The sequence below is a fragment of the Paraphaeosphaeria sporulosa genome (assembly GCF_001642045.1).
Source record: "Paraphaeosphaeria sporulosa strain AP3s5-JAC2a unplaced genomic scaffold CC84scaffold_3, whole genome shotgun sequence".
In the NCBI taxonomy this organism is placed as follows: Eukaryota; Fungi; Ascomycota; class Dothideomycetes; order Pleosporales; family Didymosphaeriaceae; genus Paraphaeosphaeria; species Paraphaeosphaeria sporulosa.
Genome location: NW_017253362.1, coordinates 2345986 through 2369733, shown reverse-complemented (window position 1 = coordinate 2369733; position 23748 = coordinate 2345986). Strand labels below are relative to the sequence as shown.

The window sequence follows — 23748 nt, the reverse complement described above, 5'->3', positions numbered from 1 at the left end:
ATGTGCGAGCGACCACAACCCACGACATCCTTAATCACACGACACAAGCCTCGATCCGCAAAACCTCGAAAAAGTGTTATATCGAGGTACAATTTGATCCCGACAATTTCGCGACGCTTTCCATACTTCTGACATGCTAGATCTCACCGGGGACGACGGTCGCGAATACGATCAGGCAAACCCTCGTGTAACCACCCTTCATCAACTCAGCCACACTTCAAACACCATGTACGTCAGATATCCCTTTCAATTACACGGCTGCCTTCCACCATTACTCCAAAAGATGATCACTGCCCAAGCTCATCGTCAGCCGCACCTTCACATATTCAAGTCCCCAGCACCATCCACCGCCTAATCTCAGCCCCGTCCGCCTGCTCACATGCCCGCTCACATGGCATCCTATATCACGCCCTCACCTTCCCTCGTCCTACTCCTGCCTTAACCCCGCATTCCGCTTCCTTTCATCCCCCTTCCCATCTTGTAAATATGCACGTCGACCTCGCCCCTGAACCCCGCCATAATCTCCACCCGCACACCCCACTCCCCTACACCGGTTCCCCCCTCCTCCTTTGCCTCTCCGACCTCCGCCTCTTCCTCGCCCTCACATCAACCCTCTCGGGCATCTTGACGCCGCTCACACAATGGCGCGCCGGCGCGTTGGATGAGCTGTATCCCTCGTTGCCAAATCTTTATTCTCTTTTCCTCCATGCGTTCCTTTTACTCTTCCAATCAATATTCCTGCTGAGTCTGCCGTTCTTAATCGCACTACCCATATGGGTTGTAGGCGTGTATTTCGCTGGGGTGTACAGCGTCACGCTCGCCGTAGCTTTCCTGCTGAACGGGAGCGAGGATGTGCTACACAGCCGCGTGGATCTAGGCGAAGAAGGGGACAGACATGGGGGCGAGTGCTGGATCTACCTCAACGGCGTGTCGGTGGGACGGCACTGGCTGCAGTCTAACCTCGATCTTTTGGCGATGACGTTTCGCCGGCCTGTGTAAGTAGCTTTGCCCTAGCTCCGGTCAATCGAGTGGCAACGGACAAAGTCGTGTTCGTGCGAGATGGTCGAGCTGTTTGTGGAGGAGTGGAAGCTGATGTGTGGCAGTACCGGCGTGCATAACAGGACGTATGGGATCGTGTTCGACCTCCTGCAGTGCATCCTCGAGCGCGACTTCCTCTACGCCACAACCGACATCCGGCGCTCCTACGTGACCATCAAAGCCTCTCTGCTCGATCCCAGCAATGAAAAGGTTATTTTGATCCTGCACAGCCAGGGCGGCATCGAAGGAGGCATGATCCTAGACTGGCTGCTGGGCGAACGTACGACTCCCCTTGCCCCCCTTTCCCAGACGAAAAGTGAAGTCCACAGCTGATCTGTTGATGCATGATAGTGCCCCGCGACGTCCTCCGAAAACTCGAAATCTACACCTTCGGCTCCGCTGCCAATCACTTCAACAACCCCCTCCCCTATCCTATACATGTGGAACACTTCGCCCACACGCGCGACTTCGTCGCCTGCTGGGGCGTCCTGCACTTCTCCTCTCCTTCTTTTCCGAACCGGTATGCCGGAAAAGTCTTTGTGTGCGAGGGCGAGGGACATCTGTTGAATATGCATTACTTGGGGTCTTTGTTTCCGATCACCGAGCAAGGGAAGGTGGATGAGGGGATGGGGTGGGAGGGGGTTAGTGTGAGGGGTGAGGGGGTTGAAGATGGATTAGAGAGGGAGGATGGTGTAGGAAGGAGGGCGATGAGGGCGAGGGAGGCGAGTCGATTGTGGGGGTATCGGGATGGGAGGGTGCCGGGTGGGGATGTCAAGCAGCCGTGAGATGTATGCTGTGTTGATACTTGTATAACGTGACATAGCGCTTCATAGCCACAGCGTGCATCGTGTCTGTCTATTGGTATCGTTCGTCCTCATGCTGATGCTCGAAACCACTCCTCCCCTCTTCCTGTTCTCGTCTTCATCCTAGCGCATCCCAACATGTAGAATATCCTCAAACCCTCAACGCCGATTCGATTCGATTTTGTCCCCCGAACGCCGTAATGATGCATTGTCGTGCGCGAGGCAACGCGGTTAGACGAGCAGGACTGCGTTCAAGCATCCATCGTTCTCCGGGTTGTTCGTCACCTGCGCATAGCGACCCCAGACGACCTTTCCTCCGGCCGTGACGAGGCCCAACTCGCTCACATTGACCTCGATGACAGTTCCCTTGGTCAGGACGCCTAGTTGTGTGTCTGCAGAAATTAGCATTGGTCTAGCACATTTTTGTATGAAGTGCAACTCACACAGCGGGTTCTGCGGGTTCTTCTTGACCGAGATAATCGGCAGCTGCACGGTAACACCCAACTCGGGATGCGTCACGTTCGCCTTCTTGTACCGCAGCCCCATGGGCCGGATAAAGCGCTCGTACTTGACGGGCCTACGCGTGAAGCCCGGCCCCACAAACGTCGGCTTCGTGATCATGCGCTTCCAGCTCTTCTTCTTGGTCTTGGCACCCGTCTTGACCACGCTGAACATCTCCTCCTCGCTGATGCCCTTGACCTTGGGCAGCGGCACGCTGAACTTGGCCGCCTTTTCGTTGCGCCGCTGCTTGATCGCCGAGGACAGCTGCTTGGCGTTCTTCTCATTGGAGCGGTCGAGGAGGTACTGCGGCAGGGCTTCGGTGGAGGGCTCGGCGGGCTCGGAGGTTTTGACGTTGCGCTCTTCGTGGGCCTTGATCTGCTTCTTCATCTGGATCTTCTCCTTGCGGCGCTTCTCGGCGTAGAGTTTGGCGCGGAGACCGCGCAGGTTCTGCGCCTTTTGCGAGGCCTCGTGGCCCTCACGGGCGATGCGCTTGCGGCGGCGCTCGGCGGCGTCGAAGCGCTCGCCGTGGAGTTTTTCTGGATTTGACCATCAGACACGCGGGCTTGGGAGAAGCAGAGGCCGCACTCACTGTGGCGTTCCATGTACTCATTCTGAGGCATCTTGGCGGCGGGCGAGCGTCTGCTCTGCTTGGATCCTGGAAAGGTGGTACTGCGAGCACTTGCTCTGTTCGCGGTGTTGAACACTGGAGGCTGGCTGGCGGCGAAAAAGTCCCAGTCCCGCATTCGAAATCTTGGCGGGCTCCCCTAGCGCGCTCTGATCCCTGCAGCGCTCCGCCAAACTTCTCGACCGTCCAACATCAACGGGACGACGAAGGCCAGCCATTGCCGCCGCACACCCACCATGGCGCTCTTCGCTCGCACCCTCCGCGCCTCGCTGCCCTCCGCCCGCCCCGCGCTGCAGAGCGCCAGAGGGCTCACCACCGTATCGCACACCCTGGAGACGGGCAACGTGCCTGACGCCCTCCTCCACTCCAACCAGCACACCTCCTCGAACCTCGAGCAGAAAGTCGACTCCCCGCCCGCACCACCACACACACCGCCGTCCCCAGCAGCCCCCGCAGCCCCGAACGCCCGGCAGGACGTCGTCGCCACGCACCTCACCCCGTCCATCCGCCAGCTGCTGCCGCTCCTCACCTCCCAACCCGCGCACTACATCACCGCCCACATCCACGGGCGCCCCTACCTCCTCACGCCGGGCGACACCCTGCGTCTGCCGTTCCTGATGCCCAACGTGGAAGCCGGCGACGTGCTGCGGCTCAACCGCGCGACGCACATCGGCTCCAGAGACTACACCTTGAAGGCGCCAGCCGCAATCAAGGGGACTGCGGACCACGGCAAGATTGTGCACTACCTGGATGAGAGGTTGTTCACCTGCCGGGCGACGGTGGTGGGCGTGGAGAGCGAGCCGATGCGCGTCATGGAGAAGACGAAGAGGCGGCAGAGACATGTGAAGCACGTGTTTAGTAAGCACAAGTATACCGTGTTGAGGGTGGGCGAGGTCGAGGTCAAGACGTTGGAGCAGTATGAGGAGGCGTTGAAGAATGATGGGGATGCGTGACGAGGTGGGCGATTGGATCTGGAGGGAGGGCTGCTGGAAGAGGGGAAGCATGGATCGAAGGGTATACTGGATGTACAATATGTGACGATAGAGGATCGCATTACATGGAGGACTTGTCTCGATATACGGATGGACGGGAAACGGGCGCTTCTGTACTATATCAACCGATCCATCGGCGGTCATGCCGTTTCGCATCATCTCTTCTTATTCCATGAGGTCGTCCGGAATGGTCATGGTGGGTCATTCGCTATGCTTTGTCGATGTTCATCCACCGAGTATGTCATCCAGAGCCGGCTTTGTCATCATAGCTTTTGTCTGTCCATTCGCTAAGGGCAGCAAAGCTTAGACATGGGCTCGTACAACGAGCACTAGAGACTTGTTGCACCCACGCACATTCCTCAGTGCACCGTCTGCGCAGCGTAGAACTCCTACACACAATTAGCTCAGCCCAGCATAAATTTCAAACCCAGTACTCACCGGATACTGCGTCTGAATCATCGTCGTCACCCGCTCCACCTCCTCCGCCAACCCCTGCACATTCGCGTCCCACTTCCGCAGCTCCCTCCCCACCACCCGCTCGCTCTGCCCCGTCTTCCGCTCCCCGCTGCCCTCCCCCTCAAAGAAAATGCACCGGTCAATCTGATCAATGTACCCGCTCAGCCGCCCCTGCTCGAACATCTTCGCCGCATAGTCCTCTGCCTTTTCCGCATCAATGCCCAGCAGCTCCCCCAGCTGGTCAAACCCAATGTTGTTGTAAAGCTTGGACGCGCCGACGAGATTGTGCTGGAGGACGGCCTGGTCGAGGACGGTGGAGCCGTCTGAGGTAAGCGCGAGGTGGTGAGGCTGGAGTCCGGCGGCGAAGGCTTTGGTCTCGTGGGGCGGGATCAGCCGGTCGAAGAACATCTTCTCGAGCACCGAGTAGTTCTCGACGGAACTGGCGCGGTCGTCTTTGTAGAGCGTGGCGAGCATCTTTGAGCGTGGGGGCCCTGCAGGAGACAGGACGGCGCAGACGATGGCGGAGGATAGCGCTTGGTGGCGCTCTTCTTCTGCGATGCTGGACTCGAGGGATAGCGAGTAGTATGCCTTTGCGGCGTCGAGGAAGTTGCGCTGCGAGTCGTTGATGCGGGCCTGGCTGAGCTGGAAATGTATCCTCGTCTCCTTGTCCTGTACGCTGTAGATGATGTTTTTGATCTTGTTGAGGTGGAGCAGCGCGCTCGTGGGGTCGTCTTCTTCGAGGTAGCACCGCACGATTCGGATCCAGACCTTCGCCTTGTCGTCGTTGGTCAATGAGCGTTGTGTTGATTCCAGATTGATCGATCCTAGCACCCGCGCCGACTTTCGGTAGTCGTCTGTCTCTTCGCAAGCTTCGGCTACCGCCTCTTTGATTAATGTGTCCTGCTCCTCGTACTGGCCCACGCCTTTGGTCTGGAGAAGTGCGATCACATTCTCGCCAACCTCGATCTTGACCTCTGGGTCTTTGATGTTGCGGAACTGCTCCACGAAGTGGCTGACGAGGGGGCGAAGTACGACGACACCCAAGTTGTCGTCCAGCAAGGTACGAGAGTAGGCATTGAGGTCGGCGGCGAGGTTGCTTGACGAAGCGGTGATTTGTTGAAGAAGAGCTGAGTATCGTGAAGGCTTATCGCCGACGGGAGCTGCTTGGATCTCTTGGAGAGCGGAATCGACCTGTGAGGACGCCATTGTGGGTTAATGGTTGGGTGTGGAAGTTGTGGAGTGAAGCGGTGGTTTGCCGCAGTGGAGGCGGGGGAGCTTCAGGCAGCAGAGGGAAGGTGCGACCGAAGCGGGCGGCGAGCCTGGCGGGTCGGACGGTTGGGGTGGATATCGGACCCGCGTACTAACTCACAGCACCGTGGGTGACCTTGAGATCAGTGAGTCTTCAAGCCAAGGCTACTTCAGTGGTGGTCAAGGTACTGTCCATGTTGTTACTGCCGCGGTCGCTAGCGCGAGCGTAATCGATAAGCTCTTCTACATCGAACAGAGCTCGCAAACATACACGTACTCAAGCTTGGATCAAAGCATAAGCTTATAAGGATTTACAAGAGCCTCCCAAGGTCCAAATCAGGCTACAGCTTATTCCCAAATGGATATCACAATCTCACCTGATTGTAAGAGCGAGACCCTACACGGACACGCAGAGCCTCAGCGTGAGCCAAGGCGCTAAGCTGCGGGCGGACTCCCGCAATCGAACCGCAGCTCTTGACCATTGCGCTCTCAAAGCCGACGTCTGACCACTCAACCCTCAGAAAGGACACTTGCCTCTCCAACGCGCACTCGCGACCCACGCGCAGGAATACACGCTCGTTCCGCGCATACAGCTGCACAGCGCCCGCCCAGAATGATGAAGACGGAGGGAGGCTCGCCGTCCTTTGGCGAAGGCGGCTACATGGACGACGAATTCTATGAGGACACTGGCGAACTCTCACTGCCGCGTGAAGGCGAGAAGCACGTCATGATCGCCCGCATCCCGGACTGGCTATACGACCACCTCACGACCTGGGACAAGTTCCTCGCGCAACCTGGCGACGACAATGAGAAGATCACCCTCGGCGAGGTCTTGTCTCTGCCCCCGGACAACGCTTACGACCGGAACAAAGCTCAGAAGGATGGAAAGAAGCCGTCAGTCAAGCGGGAAGGCCCGCCAGAACCACCGTCCATGCGCATCTTCTTCAACAGCGACTGGAACAAAGTGACCAAGCTCCCGACCGCCTACGAGATCGAGGGCCAGACCGTCAACGAAACTCTGCTGAAGAACACGTACGTCTTCACCGAGAAAGACCTTCCCGGGTACAAGCACAACGGTGCCGGACAAAACAAGGCCAACCCCTCCAACGGCGCGGTGCAAGACCCCAAAGCGCGCGTCAAGAAGAGCAAATACAAAAAGGCCATCCCCAAGCAGACGGCCCTAATCGGCAGCGTCAACACGCAGTACCTCGCGAAGCCGCTCAACACGGCCGAATTCATCGCCTTCAACACGGCGCGCACCAAAGAAGCCATCCAGGGCCGCAACTCGAGCACCAACATCATGACCGAGATCGTCGACGAGGTCACCGTCATGAACAACCTGCAGAACCACTTCGACGGCTTCGTGCGCCCCGATAAGAAGCGCAAGTCCCAGCAGAACAAGTTCGCCCGCCTGCCCCGCAACGAGCTCATCGACATCCTGCACGCCGCCTTCGACAACCACAAGTACTGGCCCATGCGGGCGATCAAGCAGCACACCAAGCAGCCCGAGGCCTATCTCAAGGAGGTCCTGCCGTCGCTGGCCGTCTTGATCAAGAGCGGCCCCTTCGCGAGTTACTGGAAGAGAGACGATTCCTACGATCGACCGTCTCTGCATGATGGCATAGCCGATATCAAGATTGAAGAGGAGGAGGACGACGAGGAAGACGAGGAAATGGAAGATGTGGTTTGAGACGGTGTCGATGGGTGAGCGTTTTAGCTTGCATCGGGATGGCGTTTGGGATTTGTGTGGGCGTCGATCATTCGGCTGCTCCTTTGCGGTATCAGCATCCGTGCGGAGTTTTGGGTTTTCTTATTAAATTCGTCACTCCCGTCGTGGGATAGTCTCGAGATTGTGTAGGATAGGCGGCGGGGATTCGTTGTGCGGTCAGGAATACCCAATGAAAACATCACCAACCTCTCTAATGTGGCCTTGCATTCGTAAAACAGTGCTCGGAGGCATGACGTCTATCTGCAAAGATTACACGATATTTGCATATCTGAGATCGATCAACGTATCGCCACCTGCGCTCCTAACAGCCAGTGACCTTCGCACCTCCATCTGTAAAGCCCAGATGCCCACCTACAACACCTTCTCTAATCCCCAAACGCCTAGTCCTAATCCTCAATATCATCCTCACTGAGCACCAACTTTCCGCCCTCCGCCTCACCCCCGGGGATCGCACTCTCTTCTTTCTCCCTACTCACAATTCTGACCCTCTTCTTCTTCCGTGGCGTATCTGGCGCCGGCTTGTCCGTCGCCCACTGCTCGCCCTCTTGAACGCCGACATCTTCGTGCTCGTCGCCGGCATCGTCCTCTGGCGACGCGAATACACCGGACCCCGTGAACGCGGTGATCTTGCGGATCTCGCGGATTGTAGCGGCTGTGGATGGAAACGCAGTGGAATGTCTGCGTAGGATGATGGGGAGATAAGGCAGGCGCTCGAGGAGCATTTCGTTGCGCGCGGAGCCGCCGCTGCCTAGGAGGACCGGGATCTGCGTATCTTCATCGGGCTTCGATTGTGAAGAGGGTGAAGCTGCAGGTTTTGCTGGGGGTGCAAGCGGTGCAATCTTGCGCCATGTGTCTACACCGCCTGTGGCTCCTGGCGTGAGTTTCGATAGCGGGCCGTGTGCGCCGAAAAGGTCGCCTCGTTGAGCGCGGGATATCCAGACTTCGAGCAGTCCTCCGATTTCTTCTTGTTGGCGCCATAGACGTAGCGATGAGGGGTAGTACATGACGAACGCGCTGCCTCTTGCTGCGGCGGCGGATGCACCGGCGCCTTTTGTTTTCGCTCCCATGACGCCTGGTGGAGGTGTGATGCGTTTGACGGGGTTCGGGAGGTTGTAGAGCAGGCCTCGGACGCTAGCTTGGAAACTCATCTCGTCCTGGCGAAGGTTGTCTGCACCTGTTGCCTGGAAGTTTCGTCGACTGGATCCATACGCACCAAAGCGATCAGGCGAAAGAAGGTCGGCGTCGGATAGGGCATCGATGCTACCATTGATGCAATCGAGGGTTTCTTCGCTGTCTCCTGCGTCACATGACAGGACATAGTTCTCGTGTAGCGCCGCAATAAACGTTTGGGTATCGGTGCCGAGCTCGTCGATGAGCGTTTCGATGTCGACCTCGGATGCCTTTGGTCTCCGCCGTTCCGGAAAGAAGTTGGGAGGCTGGACGACCGGCTTGTTAGGATCTTCAGGATGTCGCTTGTTGTACACTACTCGACCGACAGCATGGAATATGCCGAGTGTGCTTTCACGTTGCGTGACCATCTCCAGGGACTCTTGCTCCATCTGCGTCATGGGGGTGTCTTTCGATGTTTTCGGCGCTTTCTTCTTGGTGAGATTCACTTTTGCGCCCCACCCTTCCGTCTCGTCTCCTCTTACACAGAGAAATTCAAGTGATGAAATAGCGCTGCGAATATCTCCGAGTTCTGTAAGACGCTGTATCACCTGTGGACCGACAGTTTTCTTTCGGCCTGTTTTGCGTGCCTCTTTGATAACAATGAGATCCAGTGCCTTTGTCATGAATGTCGCCGCAATGGGGTTAAACTCAATAACGGAAACCGCGGGATGGGTCAGTATCTCAGGACCCAGCAACCGATGGGCAGTGAAGCTATCAGCTGCGGCAGTGTTTGTTGATAGCAAGGTTTCAGAGATGACCATGACGATTGGTGTTACAGTTTGAGCATCAGCTTTTCCCATAAAGAAAGCAGTGGCGGAAGGGGTGGCTGCGGCAAGGAAATTGAGGACAGAGGACCGAAAAGATTGTACAGCAGAAGAAGTGCGTGTGAATGTATTAGGGAATTCCTCTACTAATATTAGTTGCTTCTCTCGACTTATCTCAGTCAGATTCTGCGTCTGCTGGCGATCCTCAGTGGGTTCGTCGAACGTGAGGCTGCCAAAGGTGCCAGTTCTGCCGACAAAGTCTTCGAATTGCGCCGTGACGGAGACAAAGCCGCCATCGGACGTTTTCGTGCTTTCGGGATTCTTCCATTCATGCGTATGGAAGCCCAGTTCCTTGGACAGGAGGGCTATGGTGGTGGTCTTGCCGCTTCCAGCAGGACCTTTCAAAAGCAGCAATCTCTTGCGCTCCTTACCACTGAAGACATCGATGAGCCATGTGCGAACATCGGCTACCTTTTTCTTATGCACAGCCAGCTCATCGAGTGACGTCGGACCGTATTTCTCGTTCCAAGGGCGTCTGTCTATAGTTTCAACAACGGGCGCCGGCGATGGCGTGGGAGTGGCCCGGCCTCCACTGGCTGTTCGCAGAAAGCGATGAGTGCTCTTCAAGCCGCTCTCCTTGTCCACCGCAGGCGGCTTGCCCTTCCGCATCGGTAGGGCGGTCGGGCGTGCCTTCCCATACTCGTCGTCTGAAGAATCAAAGATATCGTCAACGTCGACCGGCGTGCCTACAGAGGTCTTTTCGGGGCTCGGCGTGGGCTGTGAAAAGGTAGGCTTCGGAGCAGCACCAAAGAAGGACGTAATGGGTTTCGAGATAACCTTCGACTTCGCTGGCGACTTTGCTGGCGACTTCTTGACTCCGGTGCTAGAGGGTTTTGGCGATGAAGCGCGTCGCGTCGGTTTGGAAGGCGTCGCGTCTCCGGGTGCGCGGGATCCGTTCGCGAGGCTTAGTAGCGTGCCCTTGCGGGGACGCTTCGCAGGCGGTGAGTATCGATCATCCTCGTCGCTGCCGGACGATACCACTACTGGCTTTTTGCGCGCTGCCCGCGGCTTGACCATGCCGCCTCGAGTGGTTGCGTGGACCAAGGCAAACGTTCATTCTTGGTCCTCGGTCGTGTTAGACGGACGCGGTCGCAGGCGTGGACGCGCCTAGTTGGTTGACATCAGTGAAGTGCGTAGTGGGGGCGAGGAAAGTGCTCCCGCCTTGGCGCGCTCCACGAGGCAGTGACGGTGGAGCGCATTCACGTGTTAAGGCTAGGCTGGGGATGGCTAAAGCTGAGGCTAGGCACGGGCCGTTTTGACAACGCATCAACTCCTACACCGCATCGTGCATCGGCGACGCAGTCAAATCGGCCGCTGATGATGACTCCGCCCGCAATCTTGCGAGGCCGGCGGCGTGTTCGAGTGTTGTCGGCTACCAGGGACGCAGCCGCTTCATGCATGTGCGACCAACGGAACGCCTCCACGCAGACGCACCATGCATTTTCTGCATGGTAGCCCGATGTCGAGCTTCACGTTACGCCCAACGGCCTGTCAATAGTCCTCCAGATCTCCACTAGAGCAGTTCCCCAACCTCTGCATTTATCTTTGCTCGGTACCGCGCTCCATTCTTGACCGCAATCGTGGCTGAACGGCAGCAGGGCGGGCCATCTCTCCTCTTCCGCGGCCCACACGTGCACACCTACCGATAGTTGGAGGCCGGACGCGTTTCAATTGGAGCGCATAGATTAGTCTGCTAACTCTGATATGCATCTCCTTACTCGCTGGCGCCCTCCCATTGGCTGAATTGGCGTTTCCAGTTCGTGTCGTCGCCATGCACAGCTCTCGAATCCTCCTGCAGCTGCGCACGCAGCAGCCCGTATATAGCCCCTACTGCGCTGTCTCGTGCACCTTTACATGTTCTCCCGCTATTGTGCCACGCAAGCGTGCGCCTAGCTACACTTAGCCTCATTTTTACATTGCGTCCGAGTATCTGTAAGACGCAAACATTTTAAGCAAGCAGCCCGCAGGGTGCTGCCCTCGCTATAAACAACCAGTATCGCAGTTGCGAACATGGCGAAAAAGAAGGGCAAGAAGGCTCAGACCCAGGCTCAGAAGCAGACTGTGGAGGCCTCGCCGCCACCGAGCCCAAAAGCTGTGCTAGAAGAGCCTGTTCCCGCTGTACCTGCATCATTACCACTTTCACCAGAGACCGCTCCGACCGATTCAATACCCGACGATAGCGTACCTTCGTTGGACTCACCGACTGACGCCAAGGCATACGACTTGCCTGCAGACGAGCCTGCTACTGAATCAGCCAGCCAGGAGCCCGCGGTTGACGACGCACCTGTCACTGAGCGAAAAGAAGAAGCAACCGCACCCATAGAGGAAGAAAAGCCCACAGAAGACCCCGAATTCGACACAAGCGCATGGGACGAGCCTGCGGCTGAAGCTCAACCAGAGCCTGATAGTGATCCCAGGTCAGACGAGGCAGCCAAGGAGCCGAGTTCAGAAGTCGATACTGAGCAGCTGGCCAACAAACCGGTTGAGGAAACCGCGCCTCCGGTAGACGACGATTGGGGTTCTTTTGCAGTCAGCAGCAAGAAGAAGAAGAAAGGGAAGAAGGGCAAGAAAGAGCCGGAGGTCGAGCTGCCGAAGAACGACGAGCCTGAACCAGTCGTCGAAGCCCCCGAACCACCTGTCGTTGAAACGCCTGAAGCCGCCGTCGAAGAGGCCTCGGAACAAACCATTGTTGAAGCTGCAGAGCCGCCTAGCACAGAAGCACACACTGTCGAAGAACTCGAAGCCCCTCCCGTCGAAGCATCAGAGCCAATCGCAGTTGAAGAATCAGAGCCAATCGCAGTTGAAGAATCAGAGCCAATCGCAGTCGAAGAATCAGAGCCAATCGCAGTTGAAGAATCAGAGCCAATCGCAGTCGAAGAATCAGAGCCAATTGCAGTCGAAGCTCCAGAGCCCACTCCTGTCGTCGAAGAAACTATCGAAACACAGCCTCCAGCCCTTGAAACGCCTCTGCCAAAGAAGAAAGGCAAGAAGGGAAAGAAGGTCAAGGTCGAAGAAACCCCAGTGATCATTGAGGCGCCAGAAGCACCAGCACCCGAGATACCAGAGGAACCGCCAGTTGTGGATGCCCCTGAAGCGCCCCTCGTTAATGGAACTGAAGTACCTCAACCAACAGAAGTCCCGGAACCAACAATCGTCGAAGCGCCTGAGCCTCCCGTCTCAGAAGCAACCGAAACCAATCCCGAGAACCTCCTACCAGAACCCCCGGTAGAACCCACCCCAGAACCTCCGCAAATCGACGAAGTACCGATTGAATCACCTAAAGCCGGGGAGGCTCCCCCTGAATCTGCTAAGGCCGAAGTGCCCGCTGTTGACGACTGGACACCGCCTGCAAAGTCTTCCAAGAAGAAAGGCAAAAAGGGAAAGAAAGGCAAGGACATCGCTGCTCTTGCTGAAGAGGCGGCTTCAGTGGTTCCCACTCCGGAGCCTGAAGTTGTGACGGTAAGCGAAGAAGCCGTATCCCAACCAGAGCCCGTTGTCGAAGCACAACCTGTTGTTGAAGCACAACCTGTATTTGAATCGCAGCCCGAAATATCAACAGAGAGCGCCCCTGCACCTCAACCCGAACCTGCAATAGAGTCACATCCCGAGATCAAGCCGACAACAAAGGAAGGCTCTCCACCTGATCCAACGCCGGAGCCCCAACCAGAGGTCGTCGAAGCACCGAGAGCACCGAGCCCTACGCCTGCACCAGAGCCCCCTTCTGCACGTGTTGAAGCGCCGGGACCGCCGATGCCAACGCCTCCTCCATCTATACCAGCATCTGTGGAGATCGAAGCTCCATCCGTCCCAAAGCATCGAGCACCGAGTCCACCATTAGTGCAAACGAGAAGCTCTCCCGTGCCCAACGTCGCATCACCCGCACCCGCCCCAGTTCAAGCAGAGAGCCATTCCTTACCCAAGGTCGCAACACCTGTACCTGCCCCGGTCAAATCGAGATCCCCACCCATCGCGGAACCCGCTCCTATCTCGCCACGGTCAACAGCAACCGAACGTCCGTCGGTGCCTTCAGCTCCGACAAAGTCAGCGGTGAGCCAAGCAATCGAAGAAGACAGACCCCCAGCTCCTACACCACCTCCAACCAGAGCTCGACCACGACGCGCACCTGTATATGACGACGATGATGACGAAGACTACGAGTCAGCTCTGATACAACCCCGACTGAGGCACCGTGAGGACGACCCGCTCTCTCGCGATTCGTCTCGCGGATCCTATCCTCCAGCCCACTCCCGGCCTCTGTTCGCATCCCGTGTACCACAGCCAGAGCATCACTCAAATCCTCAACCTCCGTCAGCTCCGCCGCAGTATCACCATCCAAGGCACCAGTATCCTCCTACTGCGCCACCGTACTACCACCCCTCTAGTCACGCTCCTAGCCACGCGCCTAGCCACGCGCCCACCCACAGCATGAGTCAAGCTAGTGGGTATCCAGACTACTCTCCATATGGGCCTCCTTCGCATCATTCCTCCCCGCACGGGTATCAGGAAAGTTGGAGCCATGTCCCACCGAACTATGGATACAATGGTCATAGTCCACCGCAACGACATGATCCTATGCGACCCAGAGACTATGGCAACGGGTATCCCGCTATTGAAAATGGGTCTGCAATCGATGACGGGACTGGAGATGCATTCTCTAGCATAGCTCGGGCTATTAATGACCTTCCGTCGCTTTTGGCTAACTACAAGGAGGCCCAAGGTCAATTGGCAGTGAGGGAAGAATTGCTTCACCGGTCCCGTATTGAACATCAAGAAAAGCTGCGTGCTAAAGACGATGAGATCCAGGCCTTAAGAGACAGGATTACGAGTATCGAGCGTAAGCATTCCAGTGAAGCAAGCAGGTTGCGCCTCGAGGTCGGCAACATGGAGGAGCAAGTGAAGGACCTCAAAGAGCGACTCGTTGAGACTGAGAAGTTCAGAGTAGAGGCCAGCCAGCTCAAAGTCGCCCTCGATGCTACGATGAAGTCTTGGGAAGGCAAGTACAAGGACCTTGAAGAAACACACGCAACTCTAGAGAAGACCTCTTCCGAGGAGATCGCCAAAGCGCGGGTAGAATTCGAGGAATGGAAGACGACCACTACTACCCGGAACGACGCCGAGAAGATTGCTCTGGCCATCCAGTTTGACAAGAAGCTCAAGGAAGCCGATGACAAGGCCGAGAGCGAGCGCCAGGCTGCGTCAGCTGCCCATCTGAAGGAAAAGGATGACCTCCGTTCTGAACACCAGCGGCAACAGCGAGAACGTGAAGAGAGTTTCGACCGACTTCGCAACGAGCTCGAGCAGAAGCTGAGTGCTTCTCAACTTGACTGCGAGCAGGCACTCAGGCGCGAGCGTGAGACCATGGAGGTTTGGGCGAAGGAGAGAGGCACGCTTGTTCAAGCCCATCGGGAGGATGTTGAGAGCTTGCGTAAGAGCTGGGAAGATCAACGTTCCCTCCTTGAGGGTCAGCACAAGAAGATCAAAGATGAGTCTGACAAGGCTTGGATTGAGCTCCATTCAGAGGCAAATCGCAAGGCGGATGAGCACAAGGCGGTTGCAGACCAGCTGAGCCAGGAGAAAGAAGAATTGCTCAGACAGTACAACGAGCTGAAGCTGCAGCATGAGAAAGAGAAGGAGATCATCAAGAGCGTTGCGAGCAACATGGAGAGTGAGAAGTCGAGACTGGAAAAGCTTATGGAGTCGTACGGTGACATTGCTGAGATTAAGAGCAAGGGTGACACTTATTAGTAAGTCTGCCATGGTGTTTAATGTTTCTTTGTTGGAAGTTATCCCTGTTTTGCGCGCATTTCTGTTATGGTAGGGTCATGAGGGAGTAAAAGTCGCTAGCATTTTCACGGTCGCAATGCAATCTTCGTACTTTTGCCCCTCTGTTCCATGCCGGCCGTCGCTAACTGCTCTGCAGTTTGGTATCCTTCACGCAACTTCAAAAGCAGATCCTTGACCTCGCTGCGACTCACTTCGTCCACCTTCCCGTCATCCCTCCGCCAGAAGAGCTGCAGCAGATACCTTCTAATTTGCCGTCCTTTTTGGCAGATACCTCGTCCTCCAGGCAAGTTGTTGCATAGTCTTGTTCCCAACGTTGAATAACCATTATAAAGACAACTTCGCGCCGCATATGTGGCTCACACCGTCTCCAAGCTTGTCACCTATCGTGTATTCGGTCCGTTCCTGTTCAGTTTGGGTCGCCGGTACGATAAGGCCGACTCCTTATTCTTGTCCATGAGCAACCACATCCGCGACAAGAGCACGCGCAAAGAGGCGATATGGCGCCAGCAGACACTGCTCGCAGCTTTTACGAGCAGTGGTGCTAAGCAGCGCATCAATACCGCTGCTGGCACCGTAGTCGAGGAGATCGTCAATGCAATTAAACATTTCGCTGACCCCAAAGAAGAGGAGGGCATCAAGATTGCTGTGAAGCGCATCGTCAAACTCGCGGCCGAAACCTGGCGCTTTGCTCGCCTCGAGCGGGAGATGATTTCGGCCACAATGCCCGCCATCACTGACGAAGATCATGAATTCACGGGGCCAAAGTTCTGGCCATCCCACAGACCCGAGGGTAGCCCCATTGCTTCGCTAGTCGGTACCGAAATGCCGTCTGATGAACAGCCTAAAATGTTACTACGGCTTTTCCCTGTCATATATCGCGAGCCCAAGCACGAGAACTTCCGCAACGAATCCGACGAGAATCCCGACGAGGGAAGCATCTATCACCATGGCCTCGCCTTGTACGACGACGCGGAGCTAGTGGTCCAGAGGAAGGAGGAGCTCCAAGCAGCAGGTTTGCCACCTACCACCAACGCTGCTTCTCCGACGACTGCTGACTTCCCGCCGCCTCTGTTGCCCGCGCCTAGGACCTCATTGCCGCCTACTCCAGCTTTAGAGAAAGCATCTGTTCGATCGAAATCGCCACCACCGCCTGAGCCTACGAAGGACGCAATTCCCACCCGTCCAGCATCGCCTACTTCGATAAAGTCGGGCAAAACGTCAATACGTTCGAGAACGCCGCCACCTGTTCCGCCTAAACGAACTTCGATCCGTTCTAAATCATCTTTGTCCGTTCATTCGGTAAAGTCTTCTGTACGATCATCATCTCCGCCGCCGCCTCCTCCGTCACGTGTACCTCCACCTCCACCGACGAACCCATCGGAAGCTCCCTCCTCACCAAAAGCCGTTCCATCCGAAACTTCTCACATACCTTATACACGTCCGCCTCCCGGACCTATCGATTACGACACGCCTCGGGATGCTCCCCCGCTCCCGGCGGCCACCGAAAGTGTTCTCGGCGCACCTCCAGCATCCATGGTCGTCCTGGCAGCAGAGTTCGACGAGAAGGACACGTCTACTCCTCCGCATCCCAACCCCACTGAAATTGACACACCGGATGCTCCTGAAGGTGAACCCAGTGCGACGGAGGAGCAGCTTCCACAGGTCACGCCTACTGAAAGCGCCATAATACCACCTTTCGACCCTTCCGCCTCGAACCTCCCTACACCACCGGTATCCCGTTCGCCCACACCCGCGGACCGCCCCGTCTCCCCCCTCTTCGCCGCCATCGACGAGATCGACGCGTTATCCAGCCACCGCAGTCTCAGCCGCCGCACCTCCTCTTCCCGCCGCTCCGCGCGCTCCAAACCCTCCGAAGACGACCTCCATCGCACCACCACCGAGCCAACCGAATACACCTCCGGCAAAAAAACGCGCTCCAAGTCTCGTCCCAAGACCGAAGAAGCCGAGCAAGAACGCCCCGACAGCGCACGTCGCACGTCCGGCTACACGCTCAGCACGCGCAGCTCGCGTGAAGCTGCCGACACGGCGTCTCTGCGTACGGATAGCACGGAGAGACCGGGCAGTGGAAGAAGTAGTCGATATCTCTGTGAGAGTAGAAGCGCGGCGATCAAGGGGCTGTATCCGAATAGTCCGCTTGCGGGGGCGAGTGCTTCAGGGAGTCCGTCTGTGAGTCGCACGAATTCAATGAGGAGTGAGAAGAGTCGGAGAAGGAGTAGTGAGGTGGATAAAGGGACGTGGGATACGACTATTACTGGGATGGAGGGGGAGGCCAAGGAGTAGAGTAGAGCCGTTGCCTCCTCCTGTTACTGGGCCAAACCCATTGTTTTTTGATTCGTTGTTTGCGCTCGGTGTTCTCATATTTCCGGTTTTTTTTTTTCATTTTTCGCATTCTTGGTCATGTATTACTGGCGGTCTTTTGCGTTTTGGCGAGGCGTTCTGGGTTTGCACATGCATATAATAGGACGGGGCATTGCGGGCTTGGAATGCATTAGCATGGATACAGTGTGCGTGTACGAGATCAGGGCATGGTAATGACGGTTTCTAGCATCTTAGCGTTTGGTATTGGGTATCTGTATAATTTCAATACCTCTTCCAGTTCCGGTTCTAAGACTTAGATCTACCCCGTCCTCTTCACTGCAAATGTCAACAATACATAGTCGTCTCTCAAATACCCAACCTCCTCCTGCTTATACCCTCAATTCCGCTACGGCCTGATATCGACATCACACTCCCACCTCGTCCCGGTCTATTTGCCAACGACATCCCACAGCTCCTTGAAGCCGCTAACATTGCGCATCCAAACTTCGTCTCAATCCACTCCCTCCTCTTCTCGATATCGCTCGTGCTGACTTGTGTATCCCAGCCCCACTGATGCAGCAAATGGCCTACGTGCATTATATCGATCTTTTTTTGTAGCTTGCTCACTTCCGCGCCGGATTGAGGATATCACCAAGAATGAACATGTCACGATCGTTGAAAAAGGAATACCCTGTCCCGTCCTTGCGACAATCGCCCCAAACACAAGCCAATCACGCCCGACCCCTCGAACCCTCCAGTCCTCCTTCCCTGCCACCAGCCCGCCAATTCGTGCACCGCTTACAAACATGCCCACCAAGCAAAACAATGTTTGCATGTCATGGCACACAGCAATCCCAGCAAAATCCCTTCGAGGATTTCCCAACACACTTCTCATCCTTCCCACAAGCGCGCCTCTATTCAGCAACTTCCGACACAGGGGTATAACCACCAGATGGGTTGCACGCACACTGCAATCTACCTCCAAAGTCGCAACAAATGAAGTCTCATGGCATAGCTACTGTTCTGTGCTGGTACATGCCTATCCTATCCCATCCTATCCATGCAACCAAGAAAAGTGGAAGTAAAGGTATGAAAAAAGCGGAAGGAACATGCGCAATGCTCTCCGTCCTGGTGACACACCAGCCCTGGCCAGAACGCCATACCGACCTCACGCCGCCCAAAGGTATACCCAAGCCACCCTTCACCCATCAGTCCAGCATGTCCAACTCCGAAATCTCCTCATCTGTCGGGATCCTCGCCTTCAAGCTCACCTTCTCCCTGGGCTTCATATCCTCGCTCAATCTTTCCCCTATCCCACCCCAGCACCCTACGTCCTCATCTCCACACTACAGAGACCGCGTCAAATGCAGAAAAATCGTACACTTCTCACTCTCAATCTGCTCCTTCGGCACTGTGCTCTCCTTCTCGCCCTTCCCCCTCTCCCTCTCTGCCACAATCTCAATCTCCACGCGATTCACCCCCGCGCCAAGCTTCGCCTCGTACACAGGCTCGCCCTTCTTCTTTCCGGCCTCGACGCCCGGCTGCGGCGACGAACCAACGGCAGCGCCGTTGATGCCGGCGGTGACGGGGACGCGGTTAACCTCGAAAGTCTTGTTGCCGTTAACCATGACGAAGAGGCGGTACAGGCGCGCGGTGTGCGCGATGGGGATGTGCGGTACGATCTGGAGATATGAGTGTGTTGTGGGGATGGGAACTGTGACGGAGTGCGAGGTCTTAGATTTGTGTGCTGGAATGGCCATGGACCAGGGTTTGCTGAGGTTGAGCGCGGGGTGGGTGTTTAGTGTGATCTTCGGGATGAGTGCTTCATCGGCGCCTGCAAATTCGTTAGCTTGATGATTTCCAAGAATCAAGAGAGATACGCACACTTCAGTGGCACTTTGCGGAAGTTCTCAAAATGCGGTGTCACGGGCGGAACGTAATACGAGGGAGTGGGAGGCGCATAGGAATTCGCGTAACCTCCGGTGTGCTGTCCAATGGGTCCATTTGGAAGGGGACTGCCACTGGTGCGCGATGCTGCATGTGGTGGAGGCATGGCTGGATGTGGTGTGTGTGCCGGTATGCTCATCCGTTGGCTATCAGAAGCATTGCTTGCTGGCCTGATCGCGTTCAGAGCTGGTGATTGTACGTCGTTCTTGACACCATTCATCCCTGGCGATCCTGCTGTCCTGGTTTGCGCCGCTGGTATTGAAGGGATTGTGGCTGATGCGCCTCGCGGTCCATTGAACGGATTGCTAAGGGTTGTCGGTGTTCCTGTTCGACCGGCAGATGGAGGCCTTGACGACCGCGAACCGTTCATGCTGTCCAAAACGTGCCTCTGTTGCCTAATCAGTGCCTCGCTGTCTACAATGACGCCAGGAGTCGCGGAGCTTCGTGCAGCCGGAGTATTTGGGTCTGATACTGGACTTTGCCGTAGCTTGATCTTCAACGCTTGCTTTGGCTGTGGTGCCGGAGACGGTGCTGCAGTGGACATGTTGAGTTTGAGCTTTGGTTGTGACGGCTCGTCGACTTTCGACTTGGCTGCAGCAAGTCGCTGATTGAACATCTCCTCCAGCTCGAGCGACAAGTTGTAGAGGTCGCTGCCGTCCTCGTTATAGATGCGAGCATTCTTCCAGATCATGGCCATCATTTGCTCAAAAGCGTCCCAGCTCTTGAGCTCAGTGATCCCTGTGGGCGCGTTGCGACCAATCACGCCGCGGACCTTCTTCAGCACACCCGATAACGAGACTGGGTCCTTGATAATCTGATAGTAATCCTTGATGGAACGGCTGGGCAGGTTTACAAAAGGTTGGAAGATTTGCAGTCCGCTGTCTGGTTCGGTATAACCAATCAGGCCGTTGACGATCTGCTCTTGTGCTTGCTGGAAGCTCTTTCCTTTGAAATCCGTGGCATCGCCCTCTTCTGGGGCAGCGGAGGCCGAGTGTCGCAGCTTAGACGGCGCAGGGGTAACTGCTTGTGTGGCCGCGACCGCAGCGGCTCGTCGCGGCCTGTCGGTGGAAGCAGAATCTGGGGTTGACGGGGTCGCTCTCGGGGTTGCAGGATGAACGCGCGGGATTGGCTTTCCGTAGGGGATAGGCTCCTCGCCAGGAATAGGCGTAGCTACGGCTTGGTAGCCTTCTCTCCGGTAGGCTGGATTGTGCTTGACCATCCAGTTGGAGGCCGTCTTGCGGAGACGCTCGGCATCTTCGTATATGGCAGACTTCTTGTCATTGTAGGCTTTTGCGTTGTTGACGAGGCGCTTGGCGTCGCTCTCGACGTCCGCCAGGCACGTGTATCCGCCGGCGTTGAGTCTGTCCTGTGCGGCTGTTAGCCTTCACTCTGGTATGTTGTGCGTCGTCTGCGTGTGCTCGCAGGCCAGCATTGGCAGGCGCAGGGTCGCAGCGACGTGAGACATGTCGCGGAAATGGCGTACCTCGATGGTGTCGATCGCAATGGGTAGCTTGATCACGTCGTAGTACTCAGGGAGCACGTTCTGCGGGCGGATGGTTAGCGGGCTGTCGCGGGGAGCGCAGGTGGGTGCTTACCCTGTCAGGGAGCGTGAGGAAGTGCACTGAGATGGGACGGCCTCTGCTGCTGGTCAGTGACTGTTTCGGGCGCGGCTAGCGCATGCTGCGAGCCAGGCACTCACGTCTTGTCCTTTGCCTGCTTCAAGCTCTCGAGGAACTTCAAGCCCATCTCCGTTGTCGACTCTGGCGTCTCTGCGTCGGCTGCCGCTTTGGTGGAGTCCTATGCGCACGTGGCCATCGTCAGCATTGTCCATTGCATCTCTCCCGGCCATCGCGGGCCCGGCGCTGTCTGCGCGCATTGCGGCCGGGCGCGTGTTGTTGCGGGCGACGAGGGGTGGTGTAGGGTAGGCAGGTCGCGGTTCGAACCAGGCCGTCGCGCGCTCCCCTCCACCACGTTCCCGCATCGCGCGCATCGCAATCCGACGCAAGCCCGTCCTCTTATCCTCGCGCCCGCCGAGAGGGCTGCAGTCACCACCAGAAGGTGCACGTACCGGAACTTTCTGGCGCTTCGACGGCCGGCCCTCGTTTTCGGGCGCCGCAGCACCGCCCGCTTTACGTTTCGCCGCGCTTTCCATGGCGCAGATTCGCCGTCGCGTAGGGTATCCAAGTGGTTTTCGACAGATAATACCTGTGGCAGCAGGTCTGGCGCGGGTGCAGCGCGGTGTGCAGTTGAGTGCTGGCCAACTGCTACAGACGCGACTGCCCAGCATTGAGGCAAGCCGGCTCGGGTAGTGCCGCCCCTAGCGCACGTGACCAACCTTGATCCGCGCATTCACCTGCCCAACACAGCGCGATGAAATACATTGTGCAACCTGGTGAAATACGGCAGCCACTGTAGGTTTCATTCACAAGAAGCATGTCTAAGTCCCTCCCCAGCAATAGCGCATCAGGGCACCCTACGATGAAGAACGAATCAGAGAAGGCGCAAACCCTAGAACAGCCCGAGTGCCATCAAAACACGAAGAACAACTGTGCACACTGCTCAAGCCTTCTTGGAGGCTTCCTGCGCCTGCTTCTCAAACTCTTTCTGCTTTTCGGTCTCCTTCATCTCGCGGACCTTAGCCAGCACGACTTCGCGGAAGATGGCACCCTTGGCCAGCCTGCTCAAGCGCCCAGGACCTTTGCCTGTGCTTGAGCTAGGCGCTGGAGCCTCTGTTGTCGTCAGACCTTTCCCTTCCTTATTTGCCGCCAAGGCCTCACCCGCCGCCTCGGTCGCATTCGCAGGTACATCTGCTTGACCGGGCACGTCGTCCTCGTCGTCTTCTTGCATCTTCAGCGCCTCGATGCGGTTGGCCAGCTTCACCAGCTCGATACCACGCCTGAGTCGTGCCTTGGCAACATAGGCGCGGATCTCGGGCAGCAAGTTGTGGTCGGAAGCAGTCTTGCCGCTGAGCCAGATGTGCTTGAGGGCCTCCTACAGAGACGTTAGCCGCCAAAGCCTTTATGATGAATGTGTGAATACATACCTCGCTCGTAGGTCGCTTGGCCGGGTCTGGCTGGAGCAGAGTTGAAATGAATTCCTTCGCATCCTTGCTGACGTCCTTCCAGTATCGCTCGTGGAATACGACGCGGCCGTTTTTGCATTCTTCAATGAGGTCGGCCAGGTTCTCAGACCGGAATGGCGAGTAACCGCAAAGTAAGGTGTATGTGATGACACCCATGGACCACATGTCAACCGGTTTGCCGTGCCCCTTCTTCAGCATCACTTCCGGTGCAGCGTAGCCAAACGATCCAGCCATTGTGGTGAGAACCTCGTTCTTGGAGTCGAGCATCTTGGCGATACCGAAGTCCGCAAGCACGAGCGAAGAGTTGGGTTCTTTTGAGAGGTAGAGCAGGTTCTCAGGTTTGAGATCTAAAGACCTGTCAGCGGGAGCGCCGTGGGTGCGTGTGCATACATACCCCTGTGAACGACATTGTTGTGGTGCAGGTAATTGACAGCCTCGAGCACTTGTCGGATCGTCTCAGCGGCGTCTTTCTCTGTGAACTTTCCCTTTTCGCAAATGCGGTCGAACAGCTCGCCGCCCGTGGCCAATTGGGTCACGATGTAGTATTTGTCCTGCTTTCATCAGCTCTTGCCTCGTGTGTTAAACACGAAGACCCTCACCCTCGACTCAAACCAGTCGTGGAACTTGACAATGTGCGGGTGGTGCATGCGCTGAAGCATCTCCAGTTCGTCGTATACCATCTGCTCGTTTCCGCGCACGTTCTTCTTCAGGATGATCTTGACAGCAACCTTGCCCTCGGGGCAGTCGGCCTCTCTGACGATGCCATAGGTACCGGCACCCAGCGTCTTTCCGAAGCGGTAGCGAGATCTGGCGGGCAATGTTTAGTACGTGGGCTGCATGGAGGTGTACGCGCGGGGCACTAACTTGCGGTCGTAGCTGTCGGGCTGGCCATGCAGCTTGTTCAGCATGTTGGTCACTGCGGGCGCACGTTAGCAACAATTCCACAGGGAGAACAGAAGCAAGGAAAGGGCGCACAACTCATAGTTGCAGGTGTCGCTCGCAGCGCACCGCTGCGCTGTCCTTGAGGCTGAAGGCTGGATGAAGGCGCCTGTTAGGCGACGGCGGAGGGTTGGCGGGGTTATGAGGAGGGGTAGGCGAGCGAGTCCAGCGTGCGGTAGATACGGAACCGTAGGGCAAACGATAAGTGTGAACGGCGAGGAGGGACTGTAGGTGCGTGTGGGTGTGATTGTGGAAGGAGGGCCAATGCAGCTGTCAGCTCTCAGAATTAAT

The 23748-nt window shown here is 56.7% G+C and overlaps 9 protein-coding genes across 9 annotated transcripts; 4 read left to right on the top strand and 5 right to left on the bottom strand.

Annotated features, from left to right (window-relative positions):
* Window positions 1–486: 486 nt before the first annotated feature.
* CC84DRAFT_1141638 (uncharacterized protein) lies at window positions 487–1823 on the top strand (the record flags this gene model as incomplete). Its single annotated transcript, XM_018176334.1, has 4 exons — window positions 487–995; window positions 1104–1318; window positions 1390–1679; window positions 1761–1823. The coding sequence occupies 4 exons, from the start codon at window positions 487–489 to the stop codon at window positions 1821–1823; spliced, it is 1077 nt and encodes a 358-aa protein (XP_018039076.1).
* A 249-nt stretch (window positions 1824–2072) lies between these two features.
* Window positions 2073–2962, bottom strand: CC84DRAFT_1185488 (ribosome biogenesis protein NSA2; the record flags this gene model as incomplete). The annotated part of the gene is made up of 3 exons (XM_018180807.1): window positions 2073–2233; window positions 2285–2878; window positions 2932–2962. 3 exons carry the CDS (start codon window positions 2960–2962, stop codon window positions 2073–2075), a joined length of 786 nt encoding a protein of 261 aa, XP_018039075.1.
* A 192-nt stretch (window positions 2963–3154) lies between these two features.
* CC84DRAFT_1162588 (54S ribosomal protein L49, mitochondrial precursor) lies at window positions 3155–4344 on the top strand. The gene has a single exon (XM_018178033.1). It carries the CDS (start codon window positions 3204–3206, stop codon window positions 3918–3920), a length of 717 nt encoding a protein of 238 aa, XP_018039074.1. The 5' UTR covers window positions 3155–3203; the 3' UTR covers window positions 3921–4344.
* On the bottom strand, window positions 4319–5621 carry CC84DRAFT_1085988 (COP9 signalosome-like protein complex subunit 4; the record flags this gene model as incomplete). Its single annotated transcript, XM_018174134.1, has 2 exons — window positions 4319–4348; window positions 4398–5621. 2 exons carry the CDS (start codon window positions 5619–5621, stop codon window positions 4319–4321), a joined length of 1254 nt encoding a protein of 417 aa, XP_018039073.1.
* Window positions 5622–6123: 502 nt separating this feature from the next.
* CC84DRAFT_1162586 (uncharacterized protein) lies at window positions 6124–7579 on the top strand. Its single transcript, XM_018178032.1, has one exon. The coding sequence runs from the start codon at window positions 6277–6279 to the stop codon at window positions 7351–7353; it is 1077 nt and encodes a 358-aa protein (XP_018039072.1). The 5' UTR covers window positions 6124–6276; the 3' UTR covers window positions 7354–7579.
* Window positions 7579–10526, bottom strand: CC84DRAFT_1162585 (Rad17-domain-containing protein). The gene has a single exon (XM_018178031.1). It carries the CDS (start codon window positions 10401–10403, stop codon window positions 7779–7781), a length of 2625 nt encoding a protein of 874 aa, XP_018039071.1. The 5' UTR covers window positions 10404–10526; the 3' UTR covers window positions 7579–7778.
* Window positions 10527–11396: 870 nt separating this feature from the next.
* On the top strand, window positions 11397–17557 carry CC84DRAFT_1257507 (uncharacterized protein; the record flags this gene model as incomplete). The annotated part of the gene is made up of 3 exons (XM_018184739.1): window positions 11397–15130; window positions 15307–15453; window positions 15503–17557. 3 exons carry the CDS (start codon window positions 11397–11399, stop codon window positions 17469–17471), a joined length of 5850 nt encoding a protein of 1949 aa, XP_018039070.1. The 3' UTR covers window positions 17472–17557.
* Window positions 17558–18487: 930 nt separating this feature from the next.
* On the bottom strand, window positions 18488–21693 carry CC84DRAFT_1162584 (Bromodomain-containing protein). The gene is made up of 6 exons (XM_018178030.1): window positions 21505–21693; window positions 21136–21233; window positions 21032–21074; window positions 20920–20979; window positions 19374–20802; window positions 18488–19323 (listed from the first exon to the last, which is right to left on the bottom strand). The coding sequence occupies exons 1-6, from the start codon at window positions 21586–21588 to the stop codon at window positions 18836–18838; spliced, it is 2202 nt and encodes a 733-aa protein (XP_018039069.1). The 5' UTR covers window positions 21589–21693; the 3' UTR covers window positions 18488–18835.
* A 143-nt stretch (window positions 21694–21836) lies between these two features.
* Window positions 21837–23628, bottom strand: CC84DRAFT_1162583 (calcium/calmodulin-dependent protein kinase-like protein). The gene is made up of 6 exons (XM_018178029.1): window positions 23494–23628; window positions 23383–23434; window positions 23118–23325; window positions 22913–23069; window positions 22480–22865; window positions 21837–22427 (listed from the first exon to the last, which is right to left on the bottom strand). Exons 1-6 carry the CDS (start codon window positions 23498–23500, stop codon window positions 21996–21998), a joined length of 1242 nt encoding a protein of 413 aa, XP_018039068.1. The 5' UTR covers window positions 23501–23628; the 3' UTR covers window positions 21837–21995.
* Window positions 23629–23748: the final 120 nt, after the last annotated feature.